Source organism: Salmo salar, chromosome ssa06, assembly GCF_905237065.1.
Source record: "Salmo salar chromosome ssa06, Ssal_v3.1, whole genome shotgun sequence".
Lineage (NCBI taxonomy): Eukaryota > Metazoa > Chordata > Actinopteri > Salmoniformes > Salmonidae > Salmo > Salmo salar.
Window position 1 is genome coordinate 31529603 of NC_059447.1, and position 23565 is coordinate 31553167.

At 44.6% G+C, this 23565-nt stretch overlaps 1 protein-coding gene across 2 annotated transcripts in view; it reads right to left on the reverse strand.

The window, feature by feature from the left end:
• Positions 1-23565, reverse strand: part of LOC106601442 (transmembrane protein 104) — a 79323-nt gene that overhangs the window by 52687 nt on the left and 3071 nt on the right. For both annotated transcript variants that reach the window (XM_045720271.1, XM_045720270.1), the window contains exons 3-8: positions 16094-16215; positions 15348-15429; positions 14019-14106; positions 12321-12407; positions 6659-6758; positions 5010-5106 (exon numbers count right to left, since the gene is read on the reverse strand). In XM_045720271.1, the coding sequence (XP_045576227.1) occupies positions 5010-5106; positions 6659-6758; positions 12321-12407; positions 14019-14106; positions 15348-15429; positions 16094-16215 (576 nt within the window). The remainder of the gene's footprint in view (positions 1-5009; positions 5107-6658; positions 6759-12320; positions 12408-14018; positions 14107-15347; positions 15430-16093; positions 16216-23565) is intronic.

Here is a 23565-nt window from a genome sequence, read left to right on the forward strand (position 1 = left end):
AAATGGTGTAAAATAGTCGTATGTTTGAGGAATTGAAATTATTCGATTTTTTATGTTTTGTATTTCGCACCCTGCTGTTCCATTGGATGTTGGCTAGGCGTTCCGCTAGTGGAACGGCTATAGACAACAGGTTTTAAAGCTTGGTCGCAAATGGGTCTTCCAAATGGACAATGACCCCAAGCATACTTCCAAAGTTGTGGCAAAATGGCTTAAGGACAACAAAGTCAAGGTATTGGAGTGGCCATCACAAAGCCCCGACCTCAATCCTAAAGAAGATTTGTGGGCAGAACTGAAAAAGCGTGTGCGAGCAAGGAGGTCTACAAACCTGACTCAGTTACACCACCTTTGTCAGGAGGAATAGGACAAAATTCACCCAACTTATTGTGGGAAACCTGTGGAAGGCTACCTGAAACATTTGACCCAAGTTAAACAATGTAAAGGCAATGCTACCAAATACTAATTGAGTGTATGCAAACTTCTGACCCACTGGGAATGTGATGAAAGAAATACAAGCTGAAGTAGATCATTCTCTCAAATATTATCCTGACATTTCACATTCTTAAAATAAAGTGGTGATCCTAACTGACCTAAGACAGGGAATTTTTACTAGGATTAAATATCAGGAATTGTGAAAAACTGAGGTTAAATGTATTTGGCTAAAGTGTATGTAAACTTCCGACTTCAACTGTGTGTGTGATATATATATATATATATATATCTCACACACACACACACTTTTGTGGCTTGGTAGCATTAGCTCGAGCAAGTCGGCTGTACTTGAGTCAAAACTCCGGTATTTTTCATCCTACAGCTTGTTCTCCATCTTTTTAAATAGTGAGCCAACATGTTTTCAGCACTTATTTCCATGACTGATCAAAACTCATTTTCTCATGCTCTCGTCTCTCTGCAGCATTATCGAATTGAAATACATATATCGGCACCTAAGTATCGTGATAACATCGTGAGGTCCCTGGAAATTCCCAGCCCTAGACCGGCTGTGAAGACGGTAGCTTCTTCACAATTGTTCAGATAAGCTGAAGAAATCTATTGACAGCGGTTATCAAAATAGTCCCTCCTATATAATAGACGATCCTTGAATTGGTCAGTGTTTTTCTCACCTCTCTCCCCTTCTCTGTGCTGATCCTCAGAGCCTTGTGGGTCTGCTAGTAGAGCAGAACTACTTTTCTGAACTGGGACAGCTGTTCTGTCACATACAAAAAATAACCCACAATCTGTAGTCCAAGCACAACAAACACTGCTGCAACCACCGTGGGGCAACTGTCTGAGAAAAAAAAATGTCAAATGAAATGAGAGATCTACAAGCATAATGTGAGGTACACTATATATAGCCCGTCTGGTGTTCAACCTTCCCAAGTTCTCTCACGTCACCCCGCTCCTCCGCTTTCTCCACTGGCTTCCAGTTGAAGCTCGCATCCGCTACAAGACCATGGTGATTGCCTACGGAGCTGTGAAGGGAACGGCACCTCCGTACCTTCAGGCTCTGATCAGGCCCTACACCCAAACAAGGGCACTGCGTTCATCCACCTCTGGCCTGCTGGCCCCCCTACCTCTGAGGAAGCACAGTTCCCGCTCAGCCCAGTCAAAACTGTTCGCTGCTCTGGCACCCCAATGGTGGAACAAGCTCCCTCACGACGCCAGGACAGCGGAGTCAGTCACCACCTTCCGGAGACACCTGAAACCCAACCTCTTTAAGGAATACCTAGGATAGGATAAAGTAATCCTTCTAACCCCCCCCTTAAAAGATTTAGATGCACTATTGTAAAGTGGTTGTTCCACTGGATATCATAAGGTGAATGCACCAATTTGTAAGTCGCTCTGGATAAGAGCGTCTGCTAAATGACTTAAATGTAAATATATATATACACACACACACACAGACAAAAGTATGTGGACACCCCTTCAAATTACTCGATTCGGCTATTTCAACCACACCTGTTGCTGACAGGTGTAATAAAATCGAGCACACATCCATGGACAAACATTGGCAGTAAAATGGCCCGTACTCAAGAGTTCAGCGACTTTCAACGTGGCACCGTCATAGGATGCCACCTTTCCAACAAATCAGTACGTCAAAATTCTGCCCTGTTAGTGCTGCCCTGGTCAACTGTAAGTGCTATTATTGTGAAGTGGAAACGTCTAAGAGCAACAATTACTCAGCCGCAAAGTGGTAGGCCACACAAGTTCACAGAATGGGACCGCCGCGTGCAGAAGTCCGCAGACCATGATTTTGGAATGATTATGTTCGACGAGCAGGTGTCCACAGTTTGTCATTTAAGGGAACCTAGTCAGTTGTACAACAATGCCTTCAACTGAAATGTGTCTTGTATCTTGTTCTGATAAAGGGACATTCAAATCGACCAATGAGATCTAGAATAAGACTAGCTTGTGGCTCAGTTGATGACGATTAGAACGGTCTGGCCGGGCAGACCACTGATATGTGGGTGGCATCTATAAAAACCTGGTCTGATGAGGCCGGTGGCCCGAAACACGCAACGCCCAGGGTTGTGACTTTCAGACCAACACAGTACAGGGCAGGTGAAAAAAAAGCTCTTAAGCCTGTCTGTATGGACAACAGTCCATTCTTGAGGGTGCAGAGGGTAGAAGGCCCCCTGGAGAAACCGCTCCATCCACCCTACTTCTGTCTGTGACATTAGCCTGAGTTCTCTATATCATGCTCTTTCCTTTTCTTTCACTCTCTCTTTCCTTCTCTCTCAAACAGCCACCCACACGGGGATTACAGCTGTGCGCCGCTATGCTGTAATCGGGCTGCCCTTTAATCTTTCCTCGCTTCCATTTCTAAACCCTAATAACGCTGTGGCTGGACTAATGTGTCCGACATCAATCCCACTCCCCCTGTGGCAGCCAGTGGTGCCCTACACAGTACGGCAGCCCAGGCAGACCAAATACGCACCCAACTGAGGAAGTTCAGGTTGCATTAGTGCTTAGCACAAAACCACAACATACACACACACTATTGATTATTTAAGATGAATAAGTATGGTACACAGAGCAGTTACCACAGTAAAATCCCTTAGGAAACGGATAATACCATAGCATGGGATTAAAGCCCCTTATCAATGACACCTATAGAACTGGGAGCTACAAATGCCTAGTCAAGGTTCAAATGGAGGATTAACTGACAATCTGTTGCCAGGAGAGACTACTCGATTGAGGTTGAGAAGATGTGATGGTGAGGAGAGAAATGTGGTTGATGAGGACAGGAGAGAAAGGCCATTAACAGATAGAATGACCACTGAAACACAGAGAACCTCCTGAACATAGTTCAAAGACCAGCTTTGAGCAATTCCATTGGTATACAACAACTGAGCAGCAACTAATGCTAACATATTGAACGCAGTGTGTTTGCTAATGCCTACACCCTCTTAGAGGCTCAAGACTAAGTCAAACTAATTGCATAACCAAAACAAAAAAAGTAATTAGGAATTGTAATTATGGTTCTTTTTGAAATGCCTTTTTCAAAACACTCAAAGAATGGGACGGCATAATATATGAATAGGCTCATTTCAATTCTTTAGCTAAACCAAAACAAAATAATGAAGCATTTCCCAATGCCGTATTGTCAGCCTTTCTGACAACTGTTCCAATGTTTTCCAAAGTCTGATTAAGCATATAATAGGAGTCAATACTAAAGCACCCTCTGACTCACTCAGTTCATAAAGAGACTGGCAGTAGGCTGATAAAGCAGGTCACTTAGTTTGGAGCTTGAAGCCTTCCAGTGAAATGATATGGACGTTGTAAAGAAAAAGGAAAAAGGAAAATACTCTGCTGCATAATGACTTCAGATGGCAAAGATGTTGCGGACATTGTGCCTAGATAGACTCATCATTTGGACGAAGGGCACCTTGGTCTTTGGGGTGGGGCAGAGATGTGTCAGAGGGCATAAGCAGGCATAGCATAGGTGGGAGAGGAGAGGTATTTTCATTGGGCAGGACAGAGCAGTATATGGAGAGTGGCTAGGCTTAAAAGGAATAGTCAATCAATTATTTAAAGTGATCATGGGGAGTGGTGGGCAGTGGCTAAGGGGCCAGAGCATTTGACCCAGGCACATCAAAGACAAAGGGGGGCTGAGGAGCAGGAAGACACTCCACTCCCTGTGTGCTAACAGAAAATGATGAATGTTTTATCAAAGCCCAATCATTTATTTAAGGACAAGTCCACCACGGGAAGAAATCTAATAAGGTTTCATGGAGAAGAAAATGGGAGAAAATACAACTAAGCCCCTAGAAGTCCAAATGCCTGTAAGCAGGAGAGACCAAAACTAATAACAGGAGACAACTTCTTCAAGAAACACCAGAGAACAGTTGACTTTGTCAGATACGGTACATTTTTTTAAACATATTACCAAGCAGACATCATCTCAACATCTACTATAATAAGAAGCAATCACTTAGATAAATTAACACAGAGGTGGAAATGTCCCTTTCCCTAAAAGGAAACTTTGTGAAACTGCAAGGTAAACAAAAAAATACAGGAGGAGATTATAAATCAGCATAATTTCAATTCGTTGACATGATGTAAGAGGCTTATCCCAGACGAGATAAAAAACAACAATGCATTTATTGGAGAATTGTTTGGGTATGCTCGTTCTGTTGAAAATGAGTGAGGGTGGAGGGAGGAGTGAGGGTGGAGGGAGAACAGTGGAGGGGGGAAATAATACAGGAGGAGATCAGCACATCTATCACTGTCGGCCGGCAAAGTTAAAGCAAAAGTGGAAATCACAGGAGTTTCGCTCTCTTAAGACTTCAAGGGCACACACACTTGCTAAGGGTTGCAGGAGGGGAGGTGTGAGAGGGAGACCGAACTGGAAGGGGCTCTCTGGGCTGAGGCTGACACTTACACAGACAGGGGTTGGCACATTGGGGCTCAGTCACAATGGCAGGGGCTGACAGAGAGAGGTGTGGTACACCATGTGTCCTCCAGGGGCCTTTGGGACAGGGGTGAGAAACAGGGGTGCAGTACGTACTCACCAGAAACACCTTGTAGGCATCTTTCCTGGTGACAGGCCCCCAGCACAAGTCGGTGTCGTCGTACTTCACACTGCCAGCACTGCATGAGTGGTTACCACTACAGAGAGAACAGACAGACTGGTGATCATTACAGATCCCTTCATGATCAGATTAAATCAGTCCAAGAATAACATACGACAGGAAAGACTAGTTTACAGTGTTGCAAAAGAACATGAAACAATGATAAGAGTAATTCTGCCCTGTCATATTTAATAAAACTTTGCAGACTTGTCAGTTCCTACTACCTCGGAGCGGTTAGATTATCAGGAAGGTCAGTTCCTACTACCTCGGAGCGGTTAGATTATCAGGGAGGTCAGTTCCTACTACCTCGGAGCGGTTAGATTATCAGGGAGGTCAGTTCCTACTACCTCGGAGCGGTTAGAGTATAAGAAAAGTATCAGTAAAAGTTATATCACTGCACAAGACTTTACTGAGCTGAAGTGATGATCCAGTCTTCCTGGTGGAAAATTACACATTGTCATTCTGAGGCAATCACAAAACTCTTTCAGTGCTGCCAACAAGGTGCGGCAGACTGAGCATCAATTATGGGACATAATTATTAGAATCTGCCTCTGCCACCGAGAAGTCTGCTGTGGCAAGGCTTTACAAAGAGATACCGCTCTGCGATCTCAATCGCCTGGCTCTCCTCAGTGGCAGAGCCAGTCGGGCGGGGAGCTCCGGTCTGTGCCATAGGGTAATTCCTTTTTAAGTGTCTGTTCCACCTCACATTTTAGCTAGAAAGTTACCACGGGGCATTTCGACCCCGCTGAGTCAGAGGGGGACAAACGTATATTTTTCATGCTATTAGGTTGGTATGTTAATAGAACTTCCTCTGATGTGGTAAGTGGTTAAATTGTAATCTTGAATTGAAATGTATTCACTCACCTTCACCTTTAAAAACTAAGTATCTCTATAAGTTTAAGGATCGCATCCTCACCACATTATGTTCATAAGAAACCCCTATATGGCACTCCCAGGTCTCACTGAACCCTTAAAAAAAGTCACTGATATTCTAACGTCATTTGGACAAAATGGGAGCGCGCTTTAGTTTTTGGGGTGGGGGTCTTTGGTTGAAATTGTACTTTTTGGTACACCATGAGAAAGTCAATCATCTTTCTGTCATAAAGCTACACCAAATTGAATTGTGATCCTGACGGTTAAGGTGGTCTCACACCAGGACAATAGTTTCTCTAGAGAAGAGTCTCCCTTAGATCTGCAGGCTAAGTCATACCGTCTGAGAATGGAACAATATGGAATATGTGATGTCACCCAGCCCACCGGGCCAGTGGAGGGGACTTGTAATAAAAACCTGTCTGGGAGCCAGTCAACAAAAAGTAAATGCCAAGAGCACTGGTGGGAGGTCAGGAAGGCTAAAGGCCCCCTCATCAGAAAGTTTTACTGAGACAGAAGATCAGGGAACAGCCAAAGTGCAGAGACAAAAACAGAACTGAGAGAAAGGGATATGCTTTGTCCTGCCAAAAGTAAATGCTCCAAATACTTGGGAAAGTCAGCTGCACCCACAGTAGTCATAAAGTTGCTTGAAATCATACCCCCAAATAAGAAACCCATGAATGTAATGAATCAGCAGCAAGCTGGCTGGCTGGTCTTACCAGGCTACTTCCATTAGTGATATGGGTACAGCAGCAGCATAGATGGCCAGGTCTCCATACAGGTAGACTACCATGCAGATGTAGAACATGTTGACACCAACTGAAAGACAAAACCAAAGAGTTAAAACATGAGCAGATTATACCTGGATCTATACATAAAATGTCATAGATTATATATTTCTAGTGTATATGACATTGTTATCAATTCATCATATCTCCAAGAGAATCTGCCTACACACATGCAGGGATAGCTTAGCTAACACATTCCTCATCTTTAACAGCCGTCAGATGCCTGATTATGAAACATGGTCAATGCAACTTGTGTCAAACTTCAACAGCTGAACGTGCAGTCTCCATCAGAGGCAATCTCCTCCATCTCTACACCTCCACTCCTCCATCAATCTCCTGCTTCTCCCTCCGGGATGGCAGCCACAACTGCAGCAGCACATTTCTCCGCTCCTCCGGAAGAATATTAATCACACTAATTAAGAAAGTAATCACTTCATGATGAAAATTCTCCTCATTACCTCCCCCACACCCACCTCACACTACTGGCCCATCCAAGCTGGCGCAACGAGCGGAGATTGAGAGCTTTCAACAACGGGAGACCGATAGCCATGGTGTGCCAGGCATCCATCATACACTGGAGTTCTCATGTGGGAGGCTCCTGCGTCCTACTGGCCCTGGCAGCCAATTCATTACTGACAGGGAAATTAGAGTGTGGAGTCCATTAAAAATCAATAAAAAGTAAGGGGTTTATAGTTTTACAGGGCTAAATTGATTCATCTGATCTGAGAGTAAAGGGATGAATGGCAACCTTCTGCTGCCCATCACACAGCCGAGCTGAGGGAAACAAGAAAAGGGATATGGAAGAGGACTAGTTGGTCCAACAGACAGGTAAGCCCATGTAGTTGTAAAACAGTTATCACCTGTTTTATGACAGGGTTGGATGGACACTTACAGTAGACTGCATTATGATATGAAGCTATATTACAGTTACTACAGTAAGTTGCTGCAGCCCTGTTTGAGTTAGTCTCTCCATCTAACAGCAGGTAAATTCTGTGGGAAAGGGCGATGACAGCAAACATTTACCTAGCTAGCGCCACCACTCATCTTACTTCCATTGAGGATAATGTGGTGCTAAAGTACTGTGGGAGAGGGAACCAAAGGGCACTTTGGTAGCCAGGTTGTGTTTATTCTCTTCCAGGACCATCTGATCACATCATTGTGCAGTGGTGCACTGAGGTCATAAAACACAGGCTGGGGAAAATAAACATTGATAATGCAAGAAGACGCCAGTGTGTGTGATTACACTATACTGTACCTATCAGTATTGATCTGCACACTGATTACAGTATGAAAGTATCTCACAGGTTGGTGGGGGGGGACTCGATTCTCTCTGCATCAATTGTACACATTCCATTTTCACCTCCTTTCCGACAACCCCACTTTCAAAGGTTAGCACTGTACAGTACTCTCTACCATTCCTGCATGTCTCCATCTGGCGCTATGGAAAGAAAGCCTGTTAGAGCTTTTGCCTCAGATAGGGGGAATCAGGGCTGCCTGTGCTGCCCCTGTCAGTGAGCGATAGATGGGTGAGGACCCAGCATGACCAAGAGGATGCTGCCCTGCCAGGCTCTGTCATTAATACCTCCCCATTACCCATGGCCAGAGGCTCACACGCTTCTGCTGCAAATGACTCTTCACCTAGGAGCTCCACTCAGTCCCCTAGCGGCACGGACACACGTCACTATCCATCACCCTACTGTTGCAGACTGACAGAGGCCCTGATAGCCTCTCTAGCTGGGTCTGGAGGAGGAAGGAGTGGTTCCCAGAAGAAGAGGTACATTAGGAAGTTGCTTCCTTCCAACATCCACAGCCATTTTGTTGAATGCCAACCACGCTGGAAGCCACAGCTGTACTGGTCTCCGCTCTGCTATCGTGGAGCTTCATCAGGCATGAATGTGAATGCAAGAGCCTGACAACTAAAGGTGGTTTGTTGGATGCAACAGAAATTACTTTCCTTAGGTTTGATTTTGAAAACCCAATGGGCTTTTATTGAGTGAGATGTATTCTTTGTGCTAAAACTTGGGATATTGATCGGGATCTTGGGGTAATCATAGAGTTGAGCAGTAATAGCAGCAGGCCCTCTGAAAAGGAAAGCACATCCTTTATGTTCATATACAATAGAGAATTGAAAACTATTTTAGTTGAGGCTTATGTAATTGGGGTGGTGAGAGGGGGGGAAATGGCGGACATAAACATGTCCATTTATCTTCTAAGTGGCAGCGCTGCTCCCCATTTTGCGTTTGTCAGTGCCCCTCATAGCATACAAGTATGACATTTAAGAAAAGTCATTCAAGTTTTTTTTTTTTTATGTATGCATCGGTGTTAGGTACTCATTAAAGCTGGGGTTTGTAATAAAGGAGACTGGATTAGTATTCCTCTCCATGGTCTCGATAAGTCAAGGGTGGTGCATGTTATAGAGCCTGTACTTTCTCCCTCTGTTTGCCATATCCCCATACATCACTTCTACTGCCTTTTCTACCTAGAGGGACGGTGGGCTGAGATGGGCACAGGAACACACAGACCAGCCTCTGTTGTTCACCCCCTTTGTGATTTAGCCAAAGTCGTCTTCTAATCAACTTGCAAATTGTGGATGGGGAAGGTTACAGTAACACTACACTCTCCTCGCTGCTCCGCTGATAAACCAGCCCCCATCAAAATTCCTGTCAGTACCGGCGGGGCCGATACCCACGGTCTTATTCCAAGCTTGCTCTGCTGCTACGACAATTTTAGCTCAGGAGGAAGTCGAATGCCCTTTCATGGTGATTATTTTTAAAATACATGAAGCGGGAAAGAGAAGAAAAAAAAAAAACATTGAAAAAGAAATATTATTCCCCCACACATCCACACCAAATCTGCGCATCATGTGAAAAAGTGCCTTTCCTGCCAGTGGTGCCCAGTGCGGTCGAACAGTCCCATCAATAACCAAAACCGGCCCGAGGTAGTAAGGATTCAAGAGGCCAGCTGATTGGCTCTGTGAGCTGCCCTTCCCCAATACAGGCCTCAGCCCTTCACTCACACAACCAAGCCCATTAACTCCAACAACACATTCAATAACACTCCACTAACCAATCCCTCAACAAAAAAAATACAAGAGATTGTTTTAATGCCTGACAGCTTTACCACACCAGTAAAACTCCCTGATCAGACATACCACTAATCTTATACTACCTCCCAGCACTAATTACACAAAGAAGAGTTCATATCAGCGGAGATCTGGGTAGAGAGACAAATGAGACTTCCATTATGCTGGAGTGCCATTGAGCTGAGACAAAGAGCTGCATCTCTCACTCCTCTCTCATGCGCGCTGGGCCCAGTGCCTATCTAATTCATTTCTGATTAGAGTCACTGGGCAGCACTCCCACATCACACAGAGAGATAGAGGGGACTCTTATCTCTGCCACCGATCGATACTTCCTTGTGGCGCCTCACCCGCAGCCGAGGACAACACACCAGACAGTCCACACACACAGGGAGAGGTCATCACCAAAGAGTGTTTTAACACATCAACTTTAATAGGGCTGAGAGAAAGAGGAAAAAAGAGACTGCAGCCAGAGTGTTCCACAAGGGAACAACACACTGCTTCTCTAACAGCATGTTGCATGCCTGCCTGGCTTTGTGTGAGTCAGTGAATCATTTTGTGTGCGAGTGTGCCAAGTGCACCACCTAGTGGCCAGAGCCGGATCTCAACACAGGAAGAGATCTGCACACAGGTGACATTGTCAGAGTGAAGCAGAACGGTTTGACCTTTTTATCATCAGAGATGACAAAAGCGATGCTGTTGAAGTATTGGCGCTGCAGGCATGTATGCTGCAGACTTTTGAGTCACCTACCTGGTTAATACTACTTGAGAAACAGCCCGACCTGCCAGCAGAGGAGGAGAGGGTGGGGAGGGGGTAGTGAGCGGGCCCAGCACACCGAGGAGTGTCTACTCTGACGTTGGTGAGTAATGTAAATCAGCAAGGGTGTTCTGTTTCTGGTTCAAGGTGAACATGATTCTGCTTTCAATTAGCTCATCACTCAGGCTTTAACATGTTCACCGCCGCTGGTGCAGCCTGCAGGAGGCCCACACACACCGCTGGGGAGACTAAAACAGCAGCAGTGTGATGGCCTGGGAAATACAACCATTTAGCCATATACACTGAGGGTACCAAACATTAGGAACACCTGCCGTTTCCATGACATAGGGATCATCGCTTTCACCTGGTCAGTCTTATTGACGTCACCTGTAAATCCACTTCAACCAGTGTAGATGAAGGGGAGGAGACAGGTTAAAGAAGGATTTTTAAGCCTTGAGACACAGATTGTGTATGTGTGCCATTCAGGGGGTGAATGGGCAAGACAAAATATTTAAGTGCCTTTGAATGGGGTTCGGTAGTAGGTGCCAGGCGCAGCTGGTATGTATCAAGAACTGCAACGCTGCTGGGTTTTTCATGCTCAACAGTTTCCTGTGAGAGTCAAGAATGATCCACCACCCAAACGACATCCAGCCAACGGTAGGCCAGTGGTCGAAAACGGGTCATTGATGAAAGAGGACAAAGGAGGCTGACAAATTGTACAGCGCAACAGACGGGCTACAGTTAGTCCAGTACAACATTGGTGCCCAAAGACTCATAAAAGAATGCACAACTAGTCGTACCTTGACATAAATGGGGTATGGCAGCCAACGACCTTAAAGTTCCACTTCTTTCAGCAAAAAACAAGAAACTGCGGTTGCAGTGGGCTAAGGAGCAAAAACAATGGACACTGGAAAATTGGAAAAACATTGCCTGATCTGAAGAACCCTGGTTCTTGGTGATGGGAAGACTAGGGAATGGAGAAAACCACGAGTACATGCATCCATCATGCCGTGTATCAACATTGCAGGCTGGTGGTGGTTGTGGTAGTATAATGGTGTGGGGTGTGTTGCATGGCATACATTGGGCCCCTTGATAAAAATGGAGGAACATTTGAATGCCACAAGATATCTGAACATTATTCCCAGTCAGGTGCATCCCTTCATGGCAGCAGTGTACCCATCTGCAAATGAATTTTTTATTATCAGGATAATACCCAATGGCACAAGGTTAGGATTGTCCAGGAATGGTTCCACGAACATGACAGTGAATTCAGCTTACTGCAGTGGCCTACCCAGTCACCAGATCTCAATCCAATTGAGCATCTGTGGGATGAGATGGAACGAGCTACTAGTAGAGATCTACTACCAGCCAACTTGACACAACTGTGGGAAGCATTGGAGTCAACACGGGCCAGGAACCCTGTGGAACGCTTTCAACACCTTGTAGGACAAAAGGGGGTGCAACTCACTATTAGGAAGATGTTCCTAATGTTTTGCGCACTCAGTGTACAATTGCACCCCATTAGAGAGCTAACAGCCTCACTTTTAGAACCTAACAATGATTCCCATTTAAAAGGTTAAGAAACTGTCTCCAAATTATCCCACACAACCTTCAAGACTCCTCCATAGTTGTTAGACAAGGAGGACAGGTTTTACCATGCCCTGCACATAGCTGCATCAGCAACACTTCATTCAATAACGGAGTGTGGGTTCATCATATCCCCTCACTCAAAGTACTGAATGAGGATAGGCTCTTACCTTTGTTGAAGAACATGGAGGCCATTTGACCCATCTCTACCCTCTCCACAATGTCAAAGTGATCAACGTGTCCTCCTCCTGTTCGCTCTGTGATAATGCATGGACATGAGAACGCAGTGGTGAGTCATTCCAATCCGAGTGATTCTGATGTCATTCATTCTATAAAACATTGACATTAACCAATGACATATGGAGGATACATACAATTTATGATTGATCTGATTATGTCATAATCAACATATGCTTAAGATTTGAGACCTTCAAAAAGGAGGGACGACAAAAAAGAGAATTCCGAATCCTCCACAAGACTCAATGTTTTCACATATACACTACATGGCCAGAAGTATGTGGACACCCATCAAATTAGTGGATTTGGCTATTTCAGCCATGCTAACAGGTGTCTAAAATCAAGCACAAAGCCATGCAATCGCCATAGACAAACATTGGCACTAGAATGGCTCATACTGAGCTCTTCTATAATCGAGCTTTGTGCTCGATTTTAGACACCTGTTAGCATGGCTGAAATAGCCAAATCCACAAATTTGAAGGGTGTCCATTCTCAACATGGCGCCGTCATAGGATGCCACCTTTCCAACATGTCAGTTTGTCAAATTTCTGCCCTTCTAGAGCTGCCCCGGTCAACTGCAAGTGCTGTTATTGTGAAGTGGAAACGTCTAGGAGCAACAACGGCTCAGCCACGAAGTGGTAGGTCACACAAGATCACAGAACAGGACCGCCGAGTGCTGAAGCTCATTGCGTGTAAAAATAGTCCGTCCTTGGTGGCAACACTCACTTCGGAGTTCCAAACTGCTTCTGGAAGCAACGTCAGCACAAGAACTGTTCGTTGGGAGCTTCACGAAATGGGTTTCCATGGTCGAGCAGCCGCACACAAGCCTAACATCACCATGCGCAATGCCAAGCGTCGGCTGGAGTGGTGTAAAGCTTGCCGACATTGGACTCTGGAGCAGTGGAAACGCGTTCTCTGGAGTGATGAATCACACTTCACCATCTGGCAGTCCGACAGACGAATCTGGGTTTGGCGGATGCCAGGAGAACGCTACCTGCCCGAATGCATAGTGCCAACTGTAAAGTTTGGTGGAGGAGAAATAATGGTCTGGGGCTGTGGTTCAGTAGTCTAGGCCCCTTAGTTCCAGTGAAGGGAAATATTGACGCTACAGCATACAATAAAATTCAAGATGATTCTGTGCTTCTAACTTTGTGGCAACAGTTTGGGGAAGGCCCAATCCTGTTTCAGCAGGACAATGCCCCCAAATGCACAAAGCAAGGTCCATACAGAAATGCTTTGTCGAGATCGGTGTGGAAGAACTTGACTGGCCTGCACAGAGCCCTGACCTCAACCCCATCAAACACCTTTGAAATGAATTGGAATGACTGAGTCAGGCCTAATCTCCCAACATCCGTGCCCGACCTCACTAATGCTCATGGCTGAAAGGAAGCAAGTCCCTGTAACAATGTTCCAACATCTAGTGTAAAGCCTTCCCAAAAGAGTGGAGGGTATTATAGCAGCAAAGGGGGGACCAACTCCATATTAATGCCCATGATTTTGAATGAGATGTTTGACGAGCAGATGTCCACATACTTTTGGCCATGTAGTGTACCTTATTTTCAACACATTCTTAACACGACCTAAGCAGTGTGTCTAGTCTTCAGGAGGGATGAGGGGAACACTATACTCACGGACTGACAAAATGGGCTTCATCTCTGGCTCTGATCGTCCCTGGACATCATCATCCGAATAATCAGAGGTGGAGTCGCTGTCTTGGACCTGAAGATGAGGGTGATGGAAAGAGGATAACCAGCCTGCCTCCACCCAACACTGACTTCACTCCTAATCTATTGCTCAGTGCCAACAACAGTCAGTTTACAACCTATTAACACTGTGTTTTATTTACTGGACATGTGACGTGGAGGGGAGCAGCATCTGGAAATTGTCTGGAACAGCTGGAATATGCCGGGGAGGATGAGGGAGCTTTCCCCCTCATATACAATAGATATGAGCGCCTATCTGACACCCTCCCATAACTCTTCATCTACCAAATTCACTACAGATTTATATTAATTAATGCTCAATTACCAATCGACATTGAGGATGTCATTATCAGTTGAATTAACAACAGCAGCTACAGTTGGTTGGGAAGGGTGTGGGAGAGACTAAGAAGTGGGTGGCTCACTGGAAGAGAATATGCCAGCAACAGAAACGAAGCATCTATCATCAAAGTGACAGAAGTGGCCTTGGCTGAGTGAAAAGAGCAGATCTATCCTATTTCTCCGTCACATCCGAGAGATGCTGAGTCAGTCCCCCCCAAAATCAAACTAATACACTTTTATGGGACTTTCTCAGAAAATGTCGGCCAGTATATCACTTTAAAGGAACGGCTTAATTTTTTTTATGTGCTTCATTCGAGCGGAAAGAAATAAAGAATGTTCAAGGGTAAACATTCCCACTCTGTGCCTCCCTTCTTCCCATTATGTGGGAGGAAATGTTGGAGGAAGACTAAGTGAGCCATGAATCAAGGCCATGGGGTTTGGGGCTCTGTCAAAGCCAGACCCAATGTCCTTACGCTCATAACTCCTCCAGTGGAAACCTTGGGCATTAGGCAAAATGACTTGCTGCTTTTCTGTAAAAAATATAATGAACTCCACCAGTTCCATCAATCTCTGCACGAGATGACTTTCCCCTAGTATTTAAAATGACTAAAGTAACAATGATTCAAAACTAAATTGCCCCCCCAGTGAGTCAGTAGAGGACACTACAAGGCTTGTTTAATCACAGATTTGTGGGAGTGGCAAGCGCTCCATTCCCCATATTATTCTTTAATGGTCTATTGAGCACCTTGAGGTTACTCTTCCTGTAAAGGTGTTGAGGTTTAAGGGGTAGTGAACTAGTGAATCTGGGCCTTCACTTGATGAGTAGGGGGTCACTGGAAAAGACAGTATGTTTGAGTGTCGACTATCACTCTTCCTCCATTACTTCCACCTGTTGGTTATTTATATCTGCTAACTCGCCTCTTCCTGCTCCCTCCTCTTCCAGCGCAGCTGAGCGTTGGCCGCTGCCATGGCCTCGATCACAAACGTAGTGGTCATGTAACTGATGAAAATTAAACAAAGTGGGTTCAGAAAAATATATTCAGATGACAAAAACTAGCCCTAAAGAGACTACACATATTATGAACTGAGCATAACAATGTTATACAAATGTAGAATTGTATGATCCATTGTCAACAACTGTCATAGAATATCATTGTGTTGTATTTGTTGTAGTTTGTGACCTTGCCTAACTGCACACTATCCTTGGTGATAAAATTGGATCTCTAGATCTCAACCATCTAAAAACAAAGCAATATAAAAACATGAAACTGTTAAAAGGCACAGTGTATATTTAAATCCACATCACAAAGCTAAAGTATTGACCTCTGATCTGCATCTCTGTGTGTCCACTGTCTCCCCTTTTTCCTCATATACTACCCTAATGAAACACATCCTACATCATCAACTTCCTCCTGCTGACTGACACGCTGCATCAACTCATCTGCAACTCCTCCTGTTCTGGTTGTTCCCTGCAAGATTACTGACACGCCTCATCAGTGGCATCCCATATGATAGGGAGGTCAAGGTGTGGAGGATAAGGATTAAATATGGTGAATTACTCTTGTGCTATGGTGTGCTTAAACTAAAGTGAGAGCTGGGGAAGTGGATGAAAGGCAACAGTTGTGGAAATGAATGGAAAGGCAGTGAGCCTACGAGGAACTCGCCTCATAAACGCCAGGAAGGAGATGAGCGCCAGGCTGACCGCCCAACCTGCTTGGGCAAAGGCCTTGGGCATCGTCAGTGCCCCCGTGCCCACGATCAGATTAAACATGTACACCAAGCCCACCTGCAAAGACACAGAACAAGAAGTTAGACCAAGGGAGTGCTCTATTAGAGGGGGTCGTTGTCTTGGGGGTCCACATGAGGCCAGTACGTCTGGACGATCCTGTTTACTGGACATTATCCTCCCTTCACTTAACGTAACACCACACTCTGGTCAACGGAGTGAAGTTTGAACCCTGGAAATCATGCGACAGTTTAGCACGGGTGTAAAGAACAACATGTTGACCTCACATTGCCAAGTTGCAACGCACTGGTCAACTGAAGACATTATCTTGATCTTATTCAAACACTGTCCTCAGCTGTGGACTATTACAGTCCCATCTAGCAGTAAAGACGTAGGGCTGACACCGTGACATACAGATAGACCAGTGAACAGAAGGTCAGATCACTAAAAAGCCCTTATCCCTATCCATTCCTTCAGTCCGTTAATATTTCATCTAGAAGGGGCACTTTAACCACAAGACAACTAGCCTTAAAACAGCTGAAGCAGACACAGCCATGCTGATATCAGTCCCTGCAGAAACTTGTGACATACCTAGACAGGCCTCACAATAATGCTTTGCTAAACAGAATTTATGGTTTGGGTCATCAAAGTTCATCAGTGGTAGCCTTTTTCACTGCCTAAGCATTCCTTCTTCCTCTTTTCAGTGTCCTGACTAGATGAGTAACCACCGCACGTGCTCCCCACAACATTTCTGCTCTACATCACTATTGTATAATTTAAAGATGTATTAAGTTTTGTTTGTTGATTTGAAAAACAAGAGCACATTCCATATTCACAGATGTGGCAGACAAATTATAGAATAAAATATCAAACAAACAAATTTGCAGCAGCACTATCAGTAATCGTGTTAGACATTTCCAGCTGTAGCGGAGACAACAAGTAAATAATTAGCTTTAGAGCAACTTACACTTCCTGTACACACACACACACACCTTAAATCACCCCATTCACTCTGTCCAGTTTGAAATATAGTTGAGTAGTGGAGACCAGAGTCTATCAAACTTGGGTTGTCTCTTGCGGAGGTCGTAAGTGAGCTTTTCAAGAGGAAGAAAGTCAACAATCTGGTCAAGCCACATTTTAAAATGCAGGGGAGGAATTAGAAGCCCCCAGCAGGAGAATACATTTTATAGCAAAGTATGTGATAGTCTTAAACAAATTCTCTCTGTCTGGATCAAGAACAAAGTCCTGCTGAACATTAAGATAGAGACACGAGTTCATATCAAACTGTACATGCAGTAGTATGTATAGATGACCAGATCTCTCCATAACTCCAAAATACATGCATATAAGTTCTACCAACAGAGGTACATATTTTACAATAAGGAAAACTCTGTATTCATTCTATGGAGTCTCACTGGGGTGTAATACAATTTGAACAAAAATGTGTAATTATATACTTTCATTTTTATATTAGTAGAGGACCAGTATACCCTGTCGCAAACCTCTGCTCATAACTCACTGATAATCAGACAAAGGTCCTTTTCACAGATTATTTTAAGAGTAAGGAGGAACCCACACTCTCGTATAGGAATTTATAGATATTGGAGATTTTGCCTTTGATGGATTGTGCTGTAGCAAGAAGGGTCTCAACTTAATTGAGATGAGCTCTAAACCTCCCCTTGGAAGAGAATGAGGAAATTAAGTGTCTAATTTGAAGATATCAACAACAAAAAATGTGCACATCGAATTCCCTGCAGAGCTCTTGAAAGGATTTCAGTGTAGTTGCGTTCTGATGACAGGTCTGAATAGGTCCTGAGAGTATGCCAAAGATGAAAGTTGCATCACTCTGGGCTTTGGCGAGTCTGGGTTGTTTACTATAGGCAAGTGAGAGCATATCTGGGAGGAAATGCCAAGGTATTCCTTGCAGTCCTTCCATGCTAGTAGGGTGTTGTAAAGCAAAGGTTTTGGGTATGTTCCCCACATCACTAAAGTCATTAATGAATATAATTGAGCTTAGGAGAAATGAACCACGGGATTGGGCCTCTATCTGAATCCACATTGAGTCTTCTCTGTCTGTGATCCATGTTAACATGTTGCTGATTTGGTCAGACCAGTAGTACAATTGTACATAATGTTGCTGCTACCGTCTCGTACGACCAAAAAGAGCTTCTGGACATCAGTACAGTGATTACTCGCCTTGAATTGGATGAATAATTTTTCTTTAATGAGTCGGACGAGAGGGATTTACTCCAGACACCCGAACATACCCTCATCCCCGTCATTTGCAGGAGAAAGACAGAAGAGGTATAGCGGAATGAGATCGGGGTGCCTTGTGAGGATCCGCCGAAGAGTGGCTAATCTGCCTCCTATTGGCCAACGTACAATTGCTGGATAATTCATTGGACGAACTAAAAGCACGTATATCCTACCAACGGGACATTAAAAACTGTAATATCTTATGTTTCACCGAGTCGTGGATGAACGACGACATGAATAACATTCAGCTGGTGGGTTATACACTGTATCGGCAGGATAGAACAGAAGCCTCTGGTAAGACAAGGGGTGGCGGTCTATGTATATTTGTAAACAAAAGCTGGTGCACGATATCTAAGGAAGTCTCTAGATTTTGATTGCCTGAGGTAGAGTATCTCATGATAAGCTGTAGACCACACTATCTGTATTTTTTTGTAGCTGTCTACATACCACCACAGACCGATGCTGGCACTAAGACAGCACTCAATGAGCTGTATACCGCCATAAGCAAACAGGAAAACGCTCACCCAGAGGTGGCGCTCCTAGTGGCCAGGGACTTTAATGCAGGTAAACTTAAATCCATTTGACCTAATTTCTACCAGCATGTTAAATGTGCAACCAGAGAGAGAAAAAAATAAAAAAAATAAACTCTAGACCACCTTTAATCCACACACAGATACGCATACAAAGCTCTCTCTTGCCCTTCATTTGGAAAATCTGACCATAATTTTATCCTCCTGATTCCTGCTTACAAGAAAAAATAAAAGCAGGAAGCACCAGTGACTCAGTCTATAAAAAAAAGTGGTCTTAGTAGATGCTAAACTACAGGACTGTTGTGCTAGCACAGACTGGAATATGTTCCGGGATTCTTCCAATGAGATTGAGGAGTACACCACATCAGTCACTGGCTTCATCAATAAGTGCATCGATGACATCCCCACGGTGACTGTACGTACATACCCCAATCAGAAGCCATGGATTACAGGCAACATCCGCACTGAGCTAAGGGTAGAGCTTCTGCTTTCAAGGAGCGGGACTCTAACCTGGAAGCTTATAAGAAATCCTGCTATGCCCTCCGACGAACCATCAAACAGGCAAAGCGTCAATACAGGACTAAGATCGAATCGTACTATACCGGCTCCGACGCTCATCAGATGTGGCAGGGCTTGCAAACTATTACAGACTAAAAAGGGAAGAACAGCCGAGCTGCCCAGTGACACAAACCTACGAGACGAGCTAAATTACTTCTATGCTCGCTTCGAGGCAAGAAACACTGAAACATGCATGAGAGCATCAGCTGTTCCGGACGACTGTGTGATCACGCACTTCACAGCCGATGCGAGAAAGACCTTTAAACAGGTCAACATTCACAATGCCGCAGGGCCATACGGATTACCAGGATGTGTACGCCGAGCATGCGCTGGCCAACTGGCAAGTGTCTTCAATTACATTTTCAACCTCTCCCTGTCTGAGTCTGTAATACCAACATGTTTCAAGCAGACCACCATAGTCCCTGTGCCCAAGAACACCAAGGTAACCTGCCTAAATGACTACATTTACATTTTAGTCATTTAGCAGACGCGCTTATCCAGAGCGACTTACAGTAGTGAATGCATACTTTTTATTTGTATTTTTATTCTCCATACTGGTCCCCCGTGGGAATCAAACCCACAACCCTGGCGTTGCAAACACCATGCTCTACCAACTGAGCCACACGGGACTGCCAACCCATAGCACCTCAGGTCTGCAGCCATGAAGTGCTTTGAAAGGCTGGTCATGGCTCACGTCAACACCATTATCCCAGAAACCCTAGACCCACTCCAATTTGCATACCTCCAACAGATGATGCAATCTCTATTGCACTCCACACTGCCCTTTCACACTTGGACAAAAGGAACACTTATGTGAGAATGCTGTTCATTGACTACAGCTCAGCGTTCAACACCATAGTGCCCTCAAAGCGCATCACTAAGCTAAGGACCCTGGGACTAAACACCACCCTCTGCAACTGGATCCTGGACTTCCTGATGGGCCGCCCCCAGGTGGTAATATTATGTAACAACACATCCCCCACGCTGATCCTCAACACGGGGGCCCTTCAGGGGTGCATGCTCAGTCCCCTCTGTACTCCCTGGTCACTCATGACTGCACGGCCAGGCACGACTCCAACACCATCATTAGGTTTGCCGATGACACAACAGCAGTATGGCCTCATCACCGACAATGATGAGACAACCTATAGGGAGGAGGTCAGAGACCTGACCATGTAACGTAAGGACAACAACCTCTCCCTCAACATGATCAAAACAAAGGAGATGATTGTGGACTACAGGAAAAGGAGGACCGAGCACGCCCCCCTTCTCATCGACGGGGCTGTAGTGGAGCAGGTTGAGAGCGTCAAGTTCCTTGCATCCACATCAACAAACTAACATGGTCCAAGCACACCAAGACAGTCGTGAAGAGGGCACGACAAAACCACTACCCTCAGGAGAGTGAAAAGATTTGGTATGGGTCCTCAGATCCTCAAAAAGTTCTACAGCTGCACCATTGAGAGCATCCTGCCAGGTTGCATCACTGCCTGGTATGGCAACTGCTCGGCCTCCGACTGCAAGGCACTACAGAGGGTAGTGCTTACAGCCCAGTACATCACTGGGGCCAAGCTTCCTGCCATCCAGGACCTCTATACCAGGCGGTGTCAGAGGAAGGCCCTAAAAATTGTCAAAGACTCCAGCCACCCTAGTCATAGACTGTTTTCTCTGCTACCGCATGGCAAGTGGTACCGGAGTGCCAAGTCTAGGTCCAAGAGGCTTCTAAACAGCTTCTACCCCCAAGCCATAAGACTCCTGCACATCTCAAACGGCTATTCAGACTAATTGCACTGCCCCCCCCACCCTTTACACTGCTCCTACTCTTATCTATGCATAGTCACTTTCATAACTATACCTACATGTACATATCTCAATTACCTAGACTAACCGGTACCCCCTGTATATAGCCTCGCTATTGTTATTTTACTGCTGCTCTTTGATTATTTGTTACTTTTATTTATTATTTTTGGGGGGGTATTTTTCTTAAAAGTGCATTGTTGGTTAAGGGCTTGTAAGTAAGCATTTCACTGTAAGGTTGTATTCGGCACATGTGACAAATCCAATTTGATTTAAAGGCAGGGAAGGGCAAGACCACCCTTAGATTCAGGTTTCGATAGCGTGGAGAACTTGATTCTAGGTTTTTTATTGCCCCATATACACAACCGTTCAAATGTTTTGGGTCACTTAGAAATGTCCTTGTATTTTTTCTGCCTCGAAGGCCAGCATCCCGGAGTCGCCTCTTCACTGTTGACGTTGAGACTGGTGTTTTGTTGGTACCATTTAATGAAGTTGCCAGTTGAGGACTTGTGAGGCGTCCGTTTTTCAAACTAGACACACTAATGTACTTGTCCTCTTGCTCAGGTGTGCACCGGGGCCTCACCCTCCTCTTTATATTCTGGTTAGAGCCATTTTAAGCCTGTAATCAAACCCACAAATGCTGATGCTCCAGATACTCAACTAGTCTAAAGATAACCAGTTTTATTGCTTCTTTAAATCAGGACAACAGTTTTCAGCTGTGCTAACATAATTGTAAAAGGGTTTTCTAATGATCAACTAGCCTTCTAAAATTATAAACTTGGATTAGCTAATAATGTGCCATTGGAACACAGGAATGATGGTTGCTGATAAAAATGTGCCTCTGTATGCCGATGTAGATATTCCATTAAAAATCAGCCATTTCCAGCTACAATAGCCATTTACAACATTAATAATATCTACACTGTATTTCTGATCAATTTGATGTCATTTTAAATGGACAAAAAAAAAAGTGCTTTTCGTTCAAACTTTTGAACAATAGTGATGCGTTGGTTGGTTGTTTTGAAAAATGAAACTGAGATAGCATGGAAGCATCTGAAATAAATAGTTCAATCTAGGGAGTATGTTGATATGATAACATTGATTCTGCTGACTAAGCTAATTGGGAGGGAGATCCAGGTTCGGAGGTCATTCTTGATTCGATCCAGGAGTGGTAGTTGAAAAGGCAATTCAGATCTGATGTTACAAAGATTCCAAGGTATTGAAAGCCTGTGTCTTCCATTGGAACAGGCAGAGTGTCTTCATAGAGCTGGTAAGATTGAGAGGGCAAACAATGGATTTATTCAAATTGATCTTACATCCTGAAAACTTGCCGTACTGAGAAATTGTGTCTGAAATGGAAGGGAGGAATTTCTCAGGATTGGATATGTAGCGTAAGACATCACCCGCTTAGAGAGAGGGGACAGCGAGCATCCTTGTCTTGTGCCATATCCCACTCGGGAGCCCGATGCTTTCTCAGCATCCAGTGAAGCCAGCAGTACAAGGGTCTTCCGTGCGTTTAGTTACTCTATAATATCAAAAAGACGGCGAATGTTATCAGAAGAGTACCTGTTTCTAATAAATCCAGTTTGGTACACTTATTATTTTGGGAAGAAGAGTGTTTAGTCTTGTCGAGCAGTATGGTAATTATTTTGTAGTGGCCAAAAAGCTTTGTGGAACTCTGGGAAATCTGTTTGGGCCTGGGGATTTGTTAGGTGGCATGAAGATAACTGCCGCTAAGACCTCCTCGGGAGTGAAAGGGGAGTTGAGATCTTCTTGGTTCGTCTCAGTTTTGGTAGCGAGATTCCCTCTAGGAAGGAATGGAGTTCTGCATCTGAATGTGCCCTTTCAGAAGCATATACATTTGTAGTAAAAATTATGAAACGTTAAATGTATCTTATTTGGATCATATGTGACCTCGTCATCTTCTGTTCAGATGGCCATGATTGGTATGCAATATCTCTCCGAGTATAGTCCAAGTTTAGTTTTGCTTTAGCTGCTTTAAGTTGAATCCAGGAGGCGCTGACTGGAGCTTGTTTATGTACTTCCAGTTCCTTCTCAAGCTCTAACCTGTGTGCTTTCATTGCTTTTTTCTCTGAGGAATCATATACAATCAGATGACCTCTTAGGGTGGCTTTGGCAGCGTCTCACATTTGGCCGGAGAAACAGGAGTCTTTGTCTTGTGTGTAGTTGTCTATCCATGTAGTGACCAAATGTATGGAATGCTTCATTTGATAGCATGGAGGTGTTAAATTTCCAGCTCTTTGATCTCGGG